Here is an 18,753-nt window from a genome sequence, read left to right on the forward strand (position 1 = left end):
CCGTTTGGGTTCACGTTTTCATTGATGTAAACTCCTTTCCTTGGCATCCTGAGGAATCTTACCTTCAAAATCTGAAAGTTTTTTTTTATGTACCACTAGAAATTGGTATACAGATGAGCCTTCCTGTGGAAGTGAAGCCTGTGTTGTGATGTATCATCAGCCAACTGCAAACCCTGGCCTGGGAGGGCCATACCTTTATCAGTGGAATGATGATAGATGCAACATGAAGCACAATTTTATCTGCAAGTATGGCCCAGGTAGGTGAAACTAAAGTTATATTTCATGGGTGGGATGCTTTCTTAGAAAAACAATTGCCTCTTGTTTTGTGAGGAAATCTACAAGTGTCTTGTGGCCACTGCATTAGACCTCCTTGTGGTATTGATTCCTTTGGTGTGTGAGTGGCTGAGCTGACATTAACAAGGGATGTAATATATCATGTCTAGTGATAATTTAAATAAACCTACCTGTATCTGATAAGAATGTTTTCAAGGTTAGCTTCACTATCAGCATTCCCAGTTTTAGTTTGATTTATCTCATTCAAGAGTTATTTTATTCTCCACAAAGTGTTTTAAGTGGCCATTTTCTACTTCCCTCGCTCGCTATCAAGTTGGATGACCAAGACATCTCTTGATCCTATGGTAAAAAAAATGCGCTGCCCTTGTAGTTGCAGATCTCTGACATTTTATACCAGTTTATGTGTGGTGGCTGTTTCTAAAAGTTTTGCCTTAAAGAAATAGAATAGAAGTCCAGAACAGCAGGAAGAAAATTCTGCATTCATGCCTGTAGATTTATAGAAATGAAAAGCAGATGCACACTAGTTCAGATGGTGACAGAAAAAGACTCATCTTAGGCAATTTGGCTGTACTTCCAGACATGACATAGGTTCTGTATATGTCAGTAGAGGAAACATTAACTATAAACTAGAAAATTGTGCAAACAGAAAAGGGACGTGAAAAGTAAACTTTCAAGTTGAATAATACAACTTTCAAGTTGTAATAATTTCTACTTTTGGTGGTAGTTACTCTAAAGGAAAACATGTTTTTCAGCAGGATCATGCAAATATTTTCAAATAATTTATGGTATGTCTGCTTTTCAAAAACTAATCTAAAAGTCAGAATGCATATGAAATCCTACTCTTAGCAGCTATTTTCTTAGCTAATTCTGCGGTTTCCTACCTGCTTTCTCTGTGCTCATGATCTAGCAATAATGACACTCTTTGTAGAGATCCATCTGTCTGTAGAGATTCAGGCTGTTTTCTTCCTCAGTTTTGGTGGATAGCTAGCTTTCTCACTGTCTGATATCTTAGTGGGGATATTAATGGCAATTAATATTGCAAGCAAATATTAAATACTTGGAAGGCTTGATATACGCACACATTTCACCCCCACCTCCCAAATCTGTTCCTGCTTCTAATATTATTGGCTACTATCACAGTGTTATGGTGATCAGTTATCATGGTCACACAGGCCATTCAAGGTACTGTGACATATACAATTTTATTACTTTTACAACTGATGACAATTATTTTGAAATAAGGTAACAGAATAAAAATGGTTTAAGTTGTTAAAATAACATATTTATGTCAGAAAGTACAAGTTTGATTAAAAGGGTTCAGTTTCAAGTATATTTCATATCTTTAAAACCAAACAAATTTAAGTTAAATATTTATTCTGTAATAGTGAACTACAAGCTTTCTAGTTGTGATGTGATAAAGAATTTGGTTTTTTCTATTACTTTCACCACCTGAAAAAATGCCAAGTATTTGGGATTGGCAGAAAACAAAGTGATAACAGTAATAATGAAGATGATTTTATATTTCTTTCACTATGTAGAAACAGATTACTAGTGTATAATGAGGCATATAGTAAGGCAAACAATATATAGGTAGATTATTATTAGGATTGATATTGCTATGCAGCTAAATACAGTACTGCTGAATTGTAGCTATTTACTTTTTAAGCTGTTGGAATTGTGCTCTTTAGCAAAACACACTCTTCTCCAGCAATGTATTTTTCAACCACCTGAGAAGAAAAGTAGATGCATAAATGTATATAAATAGGTATATGACATTTCTTTCACTGCCTGAAGAAAGTACAACAGTGTTTGTAGGAAAATTACATATGCTATCTAAAAGCTAGTGAGACTTACAAATGACCTTTTTTCTCCCCCAGATCACTGTAATAGCTTCAACGTCAGCCATTTGCAACACAAAATACATCCATTTTACCAGGACAATTGAAGTGCCACATGCATATTGATTTTCACTTTGTTATCTGAGTACATTGTTTTTCACAACTTTCCTGTCTGGTTTGAGTATCTGGTGTATGATACCAGTCGTAGGCCAAAATGCAGAGGTTATAGGTGACCCTGATGAAGCTGCATCTGATTGTATCAGCAGCAAGGTCAGGGCTGCGCTTATTAGGTGGTCTTACTCAAGCAGCAACTACATTTCTGGTAGTCACTTTCATTTTGCTAAGCCCTTTTCATAGTATCTCCCTTGACAGCATTTACTGTTGCAGTGTGCAGTCTGGCTTTAGATCATATTGATCATTCAGTGATCTTAAATTTAATTATAGGTTGGTAATTGCAACCACATTTAGTTCCTGTCCCGCTCCTGTAGGTTTGATTATGCAATCAAATTAAAAACTCATCTCCTTTTCTGCTGTCTAGAGCCAGCAACTCACCTCTTTGTGGTATTTTGATATCTTTCTTTATATATGGTCAAACATATCCAGTTTTTACCAGAGTAGATGAAATAATTGCCTTTGTTCTAGTAGGCTTTATTGCTTCTTCAGTTTCTCCCAGCGTTTTGTGTTTATCAGGACACTCGGAACTGCAGGCTCATAGCACTGCTATATTAATATAATCTTATGATAAATGAATGCTATTCAAACAATCATGCAGATTCCACTCCTGTGCCCATCCTTTCAATATGAGGTAATTATTTCTATAATCTTTGTAAACTCTTAGTTGTAACAATAGCCATAGGTAAACTTGCAAGCCTCTACAATACTCATAGCTCAAAGCCATGAATTGGTTCTCCAGTTTCTGATGCATTACAAGAAATACGACACTATTGTTCCTCTTTTAATAATTTCACTTCCTTATGTGATGTATTAGGACCCACTGCCCATGATTTGTATTTTAGAGCTGCCTGTTGCAAAACCAAACTACATGAAGCTCACATCTAACCTCAAAAACTTGTGCTGCTTTGTTTTGCTTCATAGCCAACATTCTGTAAGCATTAGTCTGGAAATGAGAATAAGATTTAAGTGTTAATCAAGAACGCTTTCTCTCTTGCATTGTTTTAGGATTGTCTGCACAGATGAAACTTTGAACGTGTTAGGAGTTTTATTCAGCATAAGAAATTACGGGATTTAGTGATTTAGCCAGTAACCTAGCGGAAGCCACCAAGAATTGGAACTAGAATAAACTATAGCCCTTTTCTAAGGAGCAAAAAAGTATGAACTAGAAGTGATTTGACTCTAGTTTGCAAATAGCCTTTGGAAAGAAGATTAAATGCTGAAGAATTAAGCAATTATTCAGAGAATGTATCTATTTCTGTGGTACTGCATGCAAAATAATGAAAGCATCTGTTTATTACACATATTTTTCATTCTTCAACAATTGATTTCAGATATTGATTTAACAGATGTCATCTTAGAAAAAGAATTAGGAGACAGAGCAGAACCAGATTACGGTAAGAAATTTGGAAACATTAAATTGAGTTGCAATGATAAATACGTAAATGTAAGGGTAACTTACAAGAACCTCCAAAATTACTCAGTTTAACAGGCATCGTTTAGAACTGGAACATAGGAAAATTAATCCTTTAGAGAGCAATAACTACAAATATATGGCTGTTGTTCAGATTTCAGCTCATAATTCTTGTTCCAGATGTAATCCCAATTTTGCAATAAAATCCTGTTTACATGTTTATATCCAGCAGTTTAATCAATCCTGAAAAAGTTCATTTTTCCAATATTAATTAAGATGTAGTTACTGTTAATTTATTTAACAACATAACAGCCATATTTTGCACTCACTATTTTCCTCAAACGTATGATATTCTTTTCAGGTATTTTTCCAACGGTGCCAGCAGGAAATCCTCATGACACAAGCAAACCAGAAGATCAGTATCATGTTATTGCTACTGAAACAGGTAATGTGTTCATATGAATTGAGTGTTCTGGTAAAAGTATTAACAGTGAACTCAGTTAAATTAATCTTTAACAATTTCCATTATTGTCAGTGGGAGGAAGCAGTCTATTTCCCCAGGAAGTGCCCTGAAAAAGTATACTTTCGAATAACATTTCAAGAGTTTTAGTCAGTCCTCTTTGTAACTGTGGAAACAAATTATTTCCATGTCTCCCCAAACTTTGATCCAAATCTACAGTTTAGCAGTCCTTGAAATCTGCACCGTTCTCGCTGACCCTGGTGAGTCTCTGTCATGACGCAAGATTTCACCAGCGTTCACCCAGCTGTGGAGCATCTCCTTCTAGGCTGTGTAACCAGTGCCTTGCCTCTCTCCTCCTCCTCCTGACCTCTTCCCCAACACATGTAGCAAGCATATATTATCTCTTATAGCTGATACCTGGGGCTCTCAAACAAAACGGATCTTTCCTAACTGATAGGGCGTGAATTTTGCAGTTATCTGCAGAATAAGCATTGTGCCATAGCTCCCTCAAGTACTGCGTGTTTTAAGGAACAGTTAAAGTTAAGTAAAGTTAACGAGTTGTTAAATGCTTTGTTGAGGTTTCTAGCAGAGATGGCTCTTGATATTTAGAAAATGGATACCCACTGCCTCAGGGCTTTCTGTAATGCTCCTAGCTACTTCATTTCACAACTTATGTCCTGAACAGAGTCCTGCAGTTCATGAAGTGTTGTAACATGACCTTAATTCAAAGAATTGAACATCTCTGAGGAGCAACTCAGGATCTTACAAGATTACAGCATGGGGTTACGGAAAGCTGGTGGTCCCTTTCCATGCTTGTTGGCTGGATTTGAGCCATTTTCCTAACCGATATTCCCATTGTTTGTAACTCCAGAAGAATGGATATACTGATGAACTGTATTTTAAAATCAATATTATTATTTATAGAAACAATGTGAAGACTCTGTATCTAAAACTTGTAAAGAAACCCAACCTGAATATTCACATTTATTCTTGCTACTGAAAATATGCTCAAAAGAGGACAGTGGGTAAGAAAGTCACCACAATTTGCATGTTACATTTGTACTGTTATTAACCAGGGACATATAGTTACTGAAAAACAGGCAGACCCTTTCTGGAAGTTGTAGACCCCATCCTCTTTTCTAGGCAGGTAATAGTCTCAGCTTGTACCATTTCCTGCTCCTTTTGCCCAGAGAGCTGCAGGGGAGCGCCATTAGCTCTCTCCTCATTTGTCAAGGACAGTGTACCTTTGTCTTTTAAGGGGAATGTGGACACAAGAGCAGGATTTATTCCTCTTGTGGTCCTGCATGGGTGGGAATCCAACATGCAAGTGCAACCGAGTAAACAGGTTATATGGACTGTAAAAATAATAGGCTGTGAAATGTGCTCTCTTTAAATATTTGAATTTTCAATTAAAAAATTGGAGATCTGTCATTGATGCACATAGGAAATCTCAGAATTTAAGTCCTTAAGATATGTTTTGCACATTGCTGGAGAACTACTATTTTCTTCTTGATATGCCTGAGTCATCCTTTTGGAGCTCTTCCTATAGAAGGAATGTATAAATGTTCTTTTGTGTAAATTAATGTATCTCTGATATTTTGCTCTGGATTTTTACTCACGTGGTTGAGTATTTCAACATGGGAGACATTAACGAGAACTTTTTGTCTTGTAGGTATAATTCCAAATCTAATTTATGTTGTGATACCCACTATACCACTACTGCTGTTGATACTGGTGGCTTTTGGGACTTGCTGTTTCCAGATGCTTCATAAAAGGTAAAATATACTTATCCAAAATGATTTTATAATGCAGAATTCATGTTTCCATTGACAAGCTATTCATACTGGAAGACTGCTTACATCTGTCCCCATATATGCAAATAAACATTCTTTTCATCTATTAACATCCAGGCAGTTTACAGCTCAACATTCACCATCAGGCTTTTCCACAATGCACCGAAATAGTTCCAGGTGTCTCCAAGTATATTGCCACTAGGACTTTGTCTGTTTCTGAAGAAGACGCTTGATAGGCTGAACTAGTGGCAGCACTTTTACTTCACCCCTTCCATCATGACTGCCACCTATACAGCATCTGGGCTTTGGGGGATAATACTGGGGTTCACACTGGTAGAGGGCAAACTCAAGGACTCGCCTCAGTTTCTGACAAAAAGTGCAGTTTGTTCCAAGGATGAACCTGAGGGGTCAGCAGCAGTTTAATGCTGTTTCAGTGCACATCTTATACATACAACAGATGAGCCACTGGAGCAGATAAATTGAAAACAAAAAGCAAAACCATGTTTTGAGCCACATACCAGTGCAACTCTTTTGTACATCATGTATCTGTCAAAGAAGATGCATAAAGTAAATAGACGTGTACGTAGATGTAGTGTCACAGTTGTATTATTATGCAAATAGGAAACATTTCAACCTATGAAACATGATATGTTTTGATCCAGGCTTTAAAACTCTTTGGACTCTTTATCCTTCTCAAAATGTGATACACCAAGATATGGCAACGTATAAATTTTTTTTTCCCCTCAATTAATCTTTCTGAAAATTTCAAGGATATCTTTCATTCTGCAGGTTTTTTCGGGAAGCATTCTCAAGTTAATGTAATCCAGAGCAGTTTAAACTACAATATGTTTTATGGATAAACACTATTTTGGTAACAACCCAGTAATAAACAGATTCACAAGCTGTTATCCCTCTTGAAGAGCAGGATTACTAGTAAGGAATGTGACATCACTGTATCAGGAAATCAGAAAAAAAATTTCTTCCTTACTTTTAGTCTTTATTTTTTTGTGATTTTTATTTAGCATTTTCTACAAATAGCTGAAATACCTTATTTCAAGTGAGAAAATACTCCAAATGTCAAGTCTGCTTATATCTGTATGACTGAGTGTACACCGATGTTCACAGCACTCCTTAGTGATGTGTCTCATTGAAACAAGTGAACATAAAGAAAAGATATTATGAGGTTTGCATCGTAAACTAGACTGTGTCTTTGTTATGCACTTTCCTATAAAGAAAAGGAAAATGTGCATTTTCCAACCTGTCTTATCGCAGGCAAATTCATTGTTGTGAAAGGTTGTATCCAAAGCTCCGTGCTCGGGCAGTAGAAGGTTGGAAACGCAAAGCAAAAAGAGTAATAAGGGAATCATATGTATAACAGTAGCCATTACATAAGTAATCTAAATCTGGAACCCTTATTACAATGGACCTGGATTTCTTGGTAAGTATGACATACGTGTTCATACCTTCTCTAGCAGCTCTTTCTCTCCCCAGAAAAGGTTCTTCACCTCTTGAATACCCCTGGGAAAACAATGAGAGATTCGTGGCCCACTGAGATCAATAGAAACAGTAGTGTTGTCTTCAGTGGGCTTTGATCAGGCCTTTGATGCTATAGCAGTTCATCCAGAAGTAATTAATCTGAACTTCCAAGATTTAAAAATTGCATGGCACAGATACTGGAAATTCAGCTTGGAAGATTGTGCTTTTTCTCTTAGCTGTTTAGCTTGGTAGATTAAATGATGCTACAAACAGGGAGAAAATGGATTTGAATCAAAACAGATTTTTTTTTTCAGAATGTTCATTTTGCATTGCACCAAAGCTTTTAATTAAAGAAAATAAGACAAATTTTCTTTAAAATTCATTTAAATCAAAAGAGGATATTCTGGTATCACCAAAAATGAAGTATTTTCTTATTTATCTTTTGAAACAGAACTTTGTTTTTATAAAATGTTTCCCCATCTATTTTCAGTTATACTTCCACATATGACCTATCTTGTGAATCATTTTGGTTCATCACAAGTTCTGCAGTTCTTGGGTAAAAAGTGGTAAAATTACCTCAGTTCTTGGGTAAAAAGCAAATCAAAAAAAGAGGCAACCCCTTGAATTGATCATCTGGACACTGTAGAGCTTTAGGAAAGGGATTCTGTCCTGCTGGGGAAGGAGGGATCCCCAACTTTCCAAATGAACCTGACTTCTCATTCTTTTTTAGGCTTCCACACCATGGTGACCTTTCCTCTGAAAGCCACAATCCATGGCCAACCAGGACATGCCTAGCTTGAAAGGTCATGACTAATTTTGCCTGGCGTTGGGCTCTTAAAGGGTAGTAATAAGGCAAAGCAAAACATCTTCCCTGTAGCTACTAGAAATGATCAGCTCATTCATGCTTAGATGCTCTCCCTTTCATTTCTTCCAGGGAAGCAAGGAGACACTGCTTCAAAGACCCATCTCCATTATCATCTGAATGCCTTGCAGAAAGTTTAAATTCCAACCTGGTATATTTCTGTTTCTATGATTGCATTTGATGGTCAAAACAGCGATATGCTCAAGCTATTTATTGCATCTTCCTTACCTCTCTTACTAAAATCTGTTTCCTGAACCAGATGTATAGCTGTTGAAAATCAGCGTAGGTTCGCTGAAGATAAGCTCATTTTCTACAGCTAAAGTTCTGATCCAAGGTATTTAGAAATTGTTCCTGCTGTGTGGCAAGGACTCTCCATTCAAAGAATTTCATCATTAATTTACAAAATATGCCTGATTTTGCTGGATTAATGTGGAGAGAAGTAGTGAGTGCGTTTCTTAAAGAAGTGCTGAAACTACTTGATTCATTGCAATTGCTTTGTTTATAGCATTGTGGCCTGATCTAAAGTCCACTGAACCAGTGGGAGTCTTTTCAGTTACTCCAATGGGCTCAGTACATAATGCATTACTTTGTCGGACTTCAGAGGTAAGTCTGGAGGGACTAAAAACTACTGTACCATCCAGCTCCCTCCAAGTACATTTAAAATCAATTCAGACTGACTTACATTTACACACCAGGAAGGGAGTAAAATGTATAGGACTGTTGGGATCTTGGCTCTCAGGTTTCCAACTTACAGAATTATATAGGGCCACTTCTCCTCCTCTGGGTTTTGCTTAATTGGAATAAACATCAATATGCAATATTCTGGCCAGAGGCTAAAACATTTTGATTGAAATGCAGCTGCAGTGGCTCATGAAGTGCCCGTTCTTTTCAGTAGACTGCAGTGCACTGTCATCTGCCATCTAAGTGAGGGAAACTGGCGCCTTGTGGCGGTCGTAGCAGAGATGCTAGTCACGTGAAAAGACTGGCCTCTCCTTACAGGGTACCTCAGGGCTCCCTGTAAAGATTAGAGTGAACTTTTTTGCAGTGTTGCAGGGCAAGTTCTTTTGGAGCCAGTTTTATCTTTTTTATTAAAAAAACCCCACAAACACAAAAGCTACTATGGACAGTTTTGACTGAAAACTAGGTCTAAGGAAGCTTTCTACCAGTCATTCATTGCTAGGACTCTGATTCATGTGCCATTACTTCATTAGAAGTTAGGTCAAGCCCTGAAGGGAAGAGGTTTTCTGGCGTAGCAGTACACGCTGGCATGCGTTAGTGTACCGCGGTCACAGGGTTGCAGCTCCAGGACGCGCGTGGGCAGGGTTGCGGTGGCTCCCCTGGGTGGGTGGGCTGCACCCTGAGCACGTTGGACGTCGGCTCGGGGGCACGCGTGTTCCCATCTCCCGTAAGTGCCGCCCAGACAAGGGAAGCGCCCAGCCTCCCACCACCCTGCTCAAACAGTGTCCACAGCCCTCCCTGAAAAGACCACTCTGTATGAGCAGGTGTGGACAAACGTGAACTGAAAAAAAAAAAGACCGAAAAACGGGCCAAGTCAGTTCATTGAAGGAGCGCTGGTGAGCAGGGTGGTCTGGTAACAGTTGCTTACCTCGACGCATCGCTGCGGTGCTATGCTTGGTGCAGCATGGGCACAACCTTTGTGTGGATGGGGAACCTATGCTATGAGAGCAACAAAGATGGCCTTCAAAGAGGGGATGAAATACCCAGCTCTGATCACAAGCCTGAATCAGGACTGCTAAGGCACACATGCACTGAAAATAGTTTATATTTTTATTTTGCAGTAAAGGAAGAACAAAAACCAGTCCAAACCAGTCCACATTATGGATTTCAAAGACGCCTAGGAAGGACAGTAGCATGGAGGTATAATGAGTCACTGACTGAAAACAAAGCAAACCCAACATTATGCAGTCAGGCTGTATTATAATGTCGTCAAAGAACATTAGCTTGGAATGGCTTGAAAATGCAAAGGATCTACAAGAATGAACTGTAAGCTCCCCCTTGAGGCAAATGTTCAGATCATTTTTATATAATGTTGGATTATTAATTCAGTAACAAAATATGCCATGCTAAATAAAGGGTATGTGTTTATTTTGCTAAGAGATGTAAGTTAGCTAGTTGTGAGCAATGAATTGAACGGAGCATCTGAAGTTTTTATGGGGAAATATCTACAATGTACATCAGTTTTAAGACTGTTTGTAGTTAAACAAACCCTCTTTGTTTCCTTTAGTCTCTCATGCATTGTAACCTAGTTGATGTACTGTAAATGGAACTGACAATTTTACAGTGTAACAATTATTTATCTTTGCATAAATGTTTGATACAAAATATTTGTTTAGTATTTATTTGCACACTTAACACAAATTATCCTCAGGCACACAAATTATTTTATTAAATATTAATGTTCACTGGCAGAGATAGCTACATTGTTGTGACATTAATCTGATGCAGCAAAATTCAAGGATTCATAAAAGACATTTGATATATAATGAATCCACTTTGCCAGGTAATGACCATAACTTTTTGCAATATTGGTCCAAGGTCAACATAACTTGGCAAGCGATACCTCATTAATGAGGTGTCCTTTGAAGGCAGCCATTAGTTGTTATTTAAGTAAAATATTTTTTTACTTTTTCTGAGGAAAAAAATAATATCACAATGGACAACAGTTTAAGACTAAAATTACTTGTTTCAGTAAGTCTGTGTAAAAAAGACACTAAAGATCATTTAAATATAGGTAATAGTTTGTTAGGAATAGTGTAACATTGGATCAAAAAGAAGACAAACGGCTTTTCTTGGAAGTGGCACTAGTAGATCGATCCCAACATTACTCAGACTATTAGCTAGAAAAGCTAATTTAGAGGTAACCCTGATGCATTTAAAGTCTTCTTTTAGAGTTGTTATTAACATCATTAATGTCCATTCTCTTTGGTTCCTTTCTGTGCCATAAGAATGGTTTTACCAGTCATTAGGGGCAGAACTTGGGGTTGTGCAATAGCACTCTGGCTGATCTGTTGGTGACAGTCTGGTGCTGTAGCAGAAAGTTAACGGGTTTTGCTGCAGTTGCAGCAAGAGTTCAAGAGCACAAGTTCAAGCTAGTTGGCTTTATATTAACACAGACTCAAAACTACCGCTGGGTAGAAGTTGGGGAGAGATGGACAGAAAGAAAGTATATTACTCTTTGGGTTGCCTGTACTGTGCTAACTGATGTTGACCACAGCTTTGAGTTCAGAGACCAATGTGTATCAATTCTTCTGAGTAAAGAAAAAACATTTGAAACTTCAGTATCACTAATTGTGCAATACTATTGCTGAGGTACTATTGGAAGCACTTAAAGTTGCTGTTAAGCTTTGTTTTTACTTCCTCTTTGAAGAAGCCTTCTGTAGATCAGACTAAGTATTGCTATTCCTACTTAAAATATTCTGTAGTTTTTCCAGTCGGTCACAACTGGTTTCTCTGCTCAGTCTGTTACTTCGATTTCCTTTGTAGTGATTGCAAATAGAGAAAAATACTATGATCCTGCATGATCACCAAGACCAGAATTGTTTTCCTCCTGACTTAAGTATTGCTTAACTCAACTGGCGGCAAGAGATTCCTCTTTCTTGTGAACAGTTGTGGTAAAAAGAACTTAGTTCTTTTTTATAGTCTTGAAGGATTAACTCCCTTTAACTTAAAGATTAACTATTTTTACATACTTTGAGCTTCCAAAGGATGTGTAAAGGTGTAGCAACTGATGTTATGAATAATATGGCAGAAGTGATTTCCATGCAGCAATTAGGAGAATGCAAATACCGTCAGATGTCTTTCTTACAAGGTGAAGGCAATTGCTGGGCAGGTATCAGCGTGGACCAGTCTTAAACTCTGTGTGAAGGAAGAATGGAAAGTGGCATGCAATGCTTTTATTATAATGTACTCAGATTCTATATGTAAATAAGGATTATTGATTATTGGGATAAAATACTTCTATACCATTTCACCTGCTTAGGGGAAGGAAATATAGTTTTCTTCCATGTATTTCCTTCACTTAGGATGTTGTTTCTAGATACCACGTAAACTCTAAAGAAACATAAGAATCTTATGTAGAAGACTGCAAACAGTGCACAGATTAAACTTAGAGTCTCATGACTCCCACCTTTAAGTTGGTGATTCTTTTCCATGCAAAACATACAAACCCCTTACATAGACAAATTATTTAATCTTTATTTCCTTTCTTTCCATGCACAAAAGGGAGATAGGAGTAAGGGTAAAAGAGGAAGGAGGGAAAGATAGGTGTGTTGCATTCTTGCAGAGAGAATACCTAGAAATTAGAATTTATGGTGATATTTCCTTTGGATTTTGTTGGGGCTTAGAGAATCCAGAAAAACAGCAACAGGTATTTATGTGACATGGGCCATTAGTGGCAACAGAATTGCTATTTAAAAAAGAAAACCAAAGCCCATAACAAAAAATCACCAACCCTCTCTGTCCTTCATATTCACATAAAAATCTACAGAATGGAGAAAGGAAAGTGATTTCCAATTTCAGCTGACAGATTTCATCAACTAGAACCACTTTGTATAAGCTTGTTGGCTCACAGTGACCATGTTCCCTTCTGCTCACTGCCTTTCTAAATCTCTTCCAAAAGGCAGCAGTAAGGTGAGGCGAGGAACTGAAGGATGAACAGGAAACCTTAGCTGGTCCTCAGATGGATGGCATGGCTTCAGTTTGGCATTTTACAAACATTATACTCCCACAACCCCTATTTTCCCCAGGGAATAGATTTTTTTTTTCTTTTTCCATAGTGATCTTGGCCTTTTGCAAGCAAGAAGCATCTGAGAGACAAAGCTCTTGTTTCCTTCTTTAATCTTTTAACCTTTTTTTTTTTTTTTTTTCCGAGGGCAAGCAAGTGTAAGTCAGCATCAAGCTTCCACCCTCTATTTCAAAGCACCATGGAACTGTGACTCAATTGAAAATAATCCATGCTGCCCACTTGTTTTAACATAGTAACAACCGGTTTCTTCACATGTTAATATGCAGGCAACTGAAGTAATGGCTGCGGAATGAAGGCAAGAACGTGGTCAACTAAGGTTATATTAGTTTTATCTAGACATAAATTAGTCGAAATAAAGTGTTTATTTTTAATTATATTAATCTATGTTATATATCTGTTCCTATACCAGAGTTTGCAATAGGAATTTTTTTAGTCTGAGGGAATGGTTTATTAATGTGTACCTCAAAATACCTCTATGCTTTGCATTTTGGGAAGCAAAAAATACACATACATAAGAGTACTTTACTGTATTTCTGGGAAGCACATTTTCTAGTAACTGGATCTGCTTTGTAGTTGGCTCTTGTATTTCATTAACAGACTGAAACACCATTTACAATAGTGATGTATGGTGAATAATGCAGAAATCATGTCACATTTTAATTAAGCATTTTAATGTGATTGCTTCATCTGAATCAATTTATACTGTTAGCAGAATGCACTTTATTTTCAGTGGCTGTTTTCAAGTGAAGGAGAGTAACGGGAGCAGCGGTAGTCCACTAGGATTTGCAGCTTTAACATTTTAATGCTAAAAACTGTGTAGTTTATATGAAAGAGGGTGTCTAAAACACCTTTTATCTTCTCTCTGGCTTAATTACATCTGTCTGTGTTCCTTGTGGTCACAAATGTATGTATAAAACTAAATCTTGTGGTCTGAACCTAGTCCTCTAATGCTTATGAAGACCTGAAAACAGTTTGGAAGTTGATATTTTTTATCAGTGACTGCCAACCTGTGTTTGTAAGCTGCCCTTGTACCTGGAGCACTTCATATCCGCACACTGAGTGCAGGAGCTCCTTACAAAAATCATACAGCTGTGTGTATGTGTGTAGATACACATACACAGTAAGTTAGAATGCATTTTGTATTTTCATGCAGTACTCTGGAATTAAAAAAAAAAATTAAATTCCTACACTAGGCTGAAAACAGAAATAAAGGAAAAGCATCATATTACACTAACATTAAGACACCATTGATTTTAAGGCATTTAAATAAGTAGATAATTATATTTTAATAGAAACCTATTTAGAAAAGAGCTCGAGGATAAAACCCTCTTATTTTCTTCATATTCTTTCCCATTTAGAATGCTGTAACAAGCTATCGTGATAATTTTAATACAAGGCACAAAATCGGTATTAAAAGTAGATAATTATATTTTAATAGAAACCTGTTTAGAAAAGAGCTCAAGAGGATAAAACCCTCTTTTTTTCTTTTTATTCTTTCCCATTTAGAATGCTGTAACAAGCTATCATGATAATTTTAATACAAAGCACAAAATCGGTATTAAAAGTCACCAGTACAGAAAAAGCATGTAATATATCAAAGGACTCCTATTACTTTTTATTCACCAGGAATAGCCGATACTCATTATTGTCAGATGTTTTTAAAACCATTACTTTTTATGAGGAAGTTGCAGTATTGTGAGTCTGTGCTTGGGTGTACACAAGCACGTATCTGTAATTGCTTGAATAATTGCCAAAACACTTGCCTTCAGAGAAAACTAAAAAGCTATATTCAATCCTTATTTAACTCTATTAATTCCAAACAAATCACACAGGAGAGAACTTTTGGCTTACATTCAGTTTATTCATTAGAAAGCAGAATGATACATGATCAGCCTTTATGCACAATCCATAAACCTCATTCCAGGGCTTTTTGTAATAGACAAGACAGAATTCCCATAAGCCCAGTTTAAACCAATAACATATACCTTCATTTTGATATGTGGTGAGATTACTGAGAAGAGTTGACTATGCATTGAAATGAAAATGCACATTGAAAAATACAGTGTAGAAACATAAAAACACTGAAATTGACCTGAAATTAATAATTTAGACCATTTTTCAAGAAAACATTTGCAAACTTTCCTTTTTGTTCTTTTTTTTTTTTTTTACTCCCAATGCTTTGTGAAGCCCTCCACTATGTATTTAAAGCACTGGTGTTCAGAGTAACTGTTTCCCCATGGTCTCATATAAAAGAAAAAGTAAAAAAATGATAAAACTATTTATTAACAAAACCACAGCGTCTGTTTTGAAATAGTGCTCTCAATTGGTAATGGAGTTCTCAATTATTAATATTTTCCTCCCCAAAATTTAAATATTTATTCAGTTTCTCTAACTGTGAGATTGGAATGCCAGTCTGGTTTACATCATTATACAATGGCTTACGTTCAACCTTTAAATTCTATTTCTATCATTAAAAAATATCAAGCTAATAGATGATTTTTTTGATCCAGTCCACAAACATGGTGACTCGAACATACACTCCTGGTCGTTTGGGAAGTGCACACTCGTAGCCAAATGATGTTACACCAACCAAAAACCATGTATTACCATCTTCAAATGTCAGAGGACCACCTGAATCTCCCTGCAATATGAAAGTCAAAAGTTAAAAGTGACAGTGTCAACTCTGAAGCAGAACCTGTTTATGATGTTTTGTTTGTGTTGATCCCTACTCATAGACATTGTATCTCTATACGTCTTGGGCACCAGAAGGGAGATAAATATGCATTCTTCCATGTGGAAAAATTCTTGAGAGAATCCATTTCCTTTCTTTCTGGTTTTTTTTTTTTTTTTTTTAAAGGATGTGATCTTAAGCTCTTACCAGTCTTTCAATACAGGACTGGCTTTCAAACGATTTTTTTGTTTATTAATTACTTTTACATTTAGCCCTTCCTCTTTCACAAAGCCTGGGTAAATGTGTAGGATTATTTTTTAGTTGACTCTATTCAGACAATATGCAGTGCTATTTTCAGTCACCCCAGAGTTTCTGCAATTTCAAATTTAGAGAAAAAGATGGCAGGCTTGCCAGAAGAGGTGTCCTTTTCTCACAGCTCCTTCCCAATAGCTTAGCAGGTGTAGCATTGCAATAGAGTGTGGGAGACCAAATTTGATTCATCCCACAGCCTGCGTGGGGGACGAGTCAGCCATGAGTGTCTTGTTTTGATGAGAAAGAAAACAATGGCTATTTTTTCTTGTCTGTTGAATTAGTTGAACCAGTATTATTTTTGTCTTCTCAGGGCCCTCTGAATGGTTCTTTAAGGGAGAGTTCTGCAAGTACTTGGCCATTAAAATACTTCTGCCCATAACTCTAGAACATCCTCAAAAGTTCAAAGGCTGTAACAGCAGCCTAAAGGCTAAAGCACTATCAAGACTCAATTGTTTGTCTTTGCTCATGGTTGAATGGTCATTGATCACAACGCTGGTCACTTGTACTTTATGTCAGCCTATGGTGCTACACTGCTTTTTTTTCAGTATGAGGTTCAGAAGGCAACAAGGAAAGAGGAAAGCGACAGAGGCTGAAGGAATGACATTTAAAATTAGGCTTGCATACAGTCCTCCTTCTAGACTAAACTAGCCAAACTCAGTGCACCTCATGAAGGCTTAGGTTGTGAGGGCAAGGCAAGAGCAATTACGTGAGAGGGCTCCTCATCAGACTTGAGGAGAACCAGCCAGTCTCCGTGCCACAGACTCCATATCGCTGGAAGAAAAAATATGAGATGGCCAACTCTGACTACAGGTCCTCAAAGAGAAACAATGTGTTACAAGCAGAGCTGGAATGGATAAAAACTAGATACCCAGGAAGCAGCATATGAGATCAATGCAGAGAGGCAACCTCTCCAAAATACTGTGGCATCCACTTATAAAAGACTCCAGAGTCTACAGATTCTGGGAAAAAGCATTATTGCTCGCTCTCTCTTTCCATGCATGAACCAATTCTGAGACTTCAATCTATTTGGTATTTATTTCTCTGTACTCTGCTTTTCCCTAAGCACGTTTCTCTTTCCTTCATGGAATTATTCAGCAGTAATTATTCAAAGCTTAGTGCAGAAAATTTCCAGTCCTCATATTTATCTTCCTCCATGGTTGTTTATTTCAAGTTGTTACAAATAGATTTTTATCTTTTCAACTCGTATCCTGATAAAGTATTAAATGGGATTCGAAATTACATTCATGGATAGTGACTGTCCTGGTTTTCATGATTGGAGGATCAGGGAGCATTTTATTCAGTAATTAGATGTGCTGTATGCTAGCAGTGGAAATGAGCCACTTGTACTTACCTGACAGGAATCTACTCCTCCGATGTCATATCCCGCACAGATCATATTCTCAGTAATACTATATTCTGGCATCTGTTGTTGGCATTTTTCATTTGAAATGAGAGGAACCTCTGCTTCTTGCAGTATATCTGAAGTGGGACCTGATGAAAATACAAAGTACGTTTACCCGCTGTAAATAAATATCCAATGTAATACCTCCCACTCAGAACACCGATGGTTTTGTTCCTTTTCCAGCATGCTGGGCATGCTACCGAGCAGCAGGAAGCCCTTCCTCACCACTGTATTATTCAGGCTTCTACCCCTGTAACACAGTCGCTGATTAAACGGTGCTCGTTAACTGAATCCTGTCTTTCATTTGTGTAATGGGACTGAATTTGGTTATAATTAAATCAAGATTACTAAAATCGATGACTACGAACTCACTGTGGGGAGATCTAAGGGATAATTAAGGGCTTAGGAGCTTGGATTGTCCAATGTTTCCTTACTATTAATTGTGTAACTTTGATTGACTATTTCAAGTTTATATAAAAAGTACTGTTACTAATTCCTACCCAAAATTTTAAATGCAATTTTATTCTGAAAATATAGAAGCAAATTTGTACAAGTAACTGTGGAAGTGAAATGGCACGTTTATTATTTCACAGAGACTCCAAATCTGGAGCATGTGATATACAAACAGAACATACATTTCACACTACGGTCAGTATGCTTGACTTCTGGGGAAAATCATTTGCACATTGTCAGAAAGACTAATCTTCCTCCTCCCCCACTCAATATCTGGAAATAAGATGTACATATTTCGTATTGAGAAAAGCAGTTATCGTAACTTCTAAGGAGATGCAATAAGTTTTTTCATAATTTAATGATCTTAGATATGTTTATTTTTTAATAAATATGTTATAACTCTATTACTTTGCTTTAGAGAAGGAACAGTGGAGGGAGATAATTCCCAAATTTTCATATGGAGGATTACCCCTCTAAACTATTCGACCTTAACAAACCCTTGGAATCAGAGCAAGCTTTCCCTCTCAGCTTCATGCCTGTCATAACTTTCCAAGCGGATGACCCACCTTCATTGACAATACTACCCCAGCCAGCAATGGAACAGTTAATTCCTGGTAAAAACTGTTGATTTTTTTCTGGTAAGCAGATAGGTTGTATGTAATCTGTGAATGAGAAACAAGCGATCAGCCTCTTCCTTGTATTCAGGTTTTTATGAAGTCACATAAGAAAATGTTCATTAATTCAAACCCACTTTTGTGGCAAGGAAGTACTGGACTGACTCCAGAATGATTAGGTTGTAAAAGATGTACAGCCACCCCATCAGCCTCATATGCTTAACACAA

At 37.1% G+C, this 18,753-nt stretch overlaps 2 protein-coding genes across 3 annotated transcripts in view; one reads left to right on the forward strand and one right to left on the reverse strand.

Moving 5' to 3' along the window:
- Positions 1-11,347, forward strand: part of CHODL (chondrolectin) — a 31,027-nt gene extending 19,680 nt beyond the window's left edge. Inside the window, exons 3-7 of one of the 2 annotated variants that reach the window (XM_075769931.1) lie at positions 100-257; positions 3,653-3,700; positions 4,079-4,162; positions 5,850-5,952; positions 10,108-11,347. In XM_075769931.1, coding sequence (XP_075626046.1) covers positions 100-257; positions 3,653-3,700; positions 4,079-4,162; positions 5,850-5,952; positions 10,108-10,192 — 478 coding nt within the window. In that variant the 3' untranslated portion in view covers positions 10,193-11,347. The remainder of the gene's footprint in view (positions 1-99; positions 258-3,652; positions 3,701-4,078; positions 4,163-5,849; positions 5,953-10,107) is intronic. The other variant, XM_075769941.1, reaches the window with a different exon arrangement.
- A 3,817-nt stretch (positions 11,348-15,164) lies between these two features.
- Positions 15,165-18,753, reverse strand: part of TMPRSS15 (transmembrane serine protease 15) — a 60,034-nt gene continuing 56,445 nt past the window's right edge. Inside the window, exons 25-27 of the mRNA XM_075769955.1 lie at positions 18,478-18,573; positions 17,408-17,547; positions 15,165-15,714 (exon numbers count right to left, since the gene is read on the reverse strand). Of these exons, the coding sequence (XP_075626070.1) occupies positions 15,559-15,714; positions 17,408-17,547; positions 18,478-18,573 (392 nt within the window). The 3' untranslated portion in view covers positions 15,165-15,558. The remainder of the gene's footprint in view (positions 15,715-17,407; positions 17,548-18,477; positions 18,574-18,753) is intronic.

The sequence above is a fragment of the Balearica regulorum genome, chromosome 1, assembly GCF_011004875.1.
Source record: "Balearica regulorum gibbericeps isolate bBalReg1 chromosome 1, bBalReg1.pri, whole genome shotgun sequence".
Taxonomy (NCBI): domain Eukaryota; kingdom Metazoa; phylum Chordata; class Aves; order Gruiformes; family Gruidae; genus Balearica; species Balearica regulorum.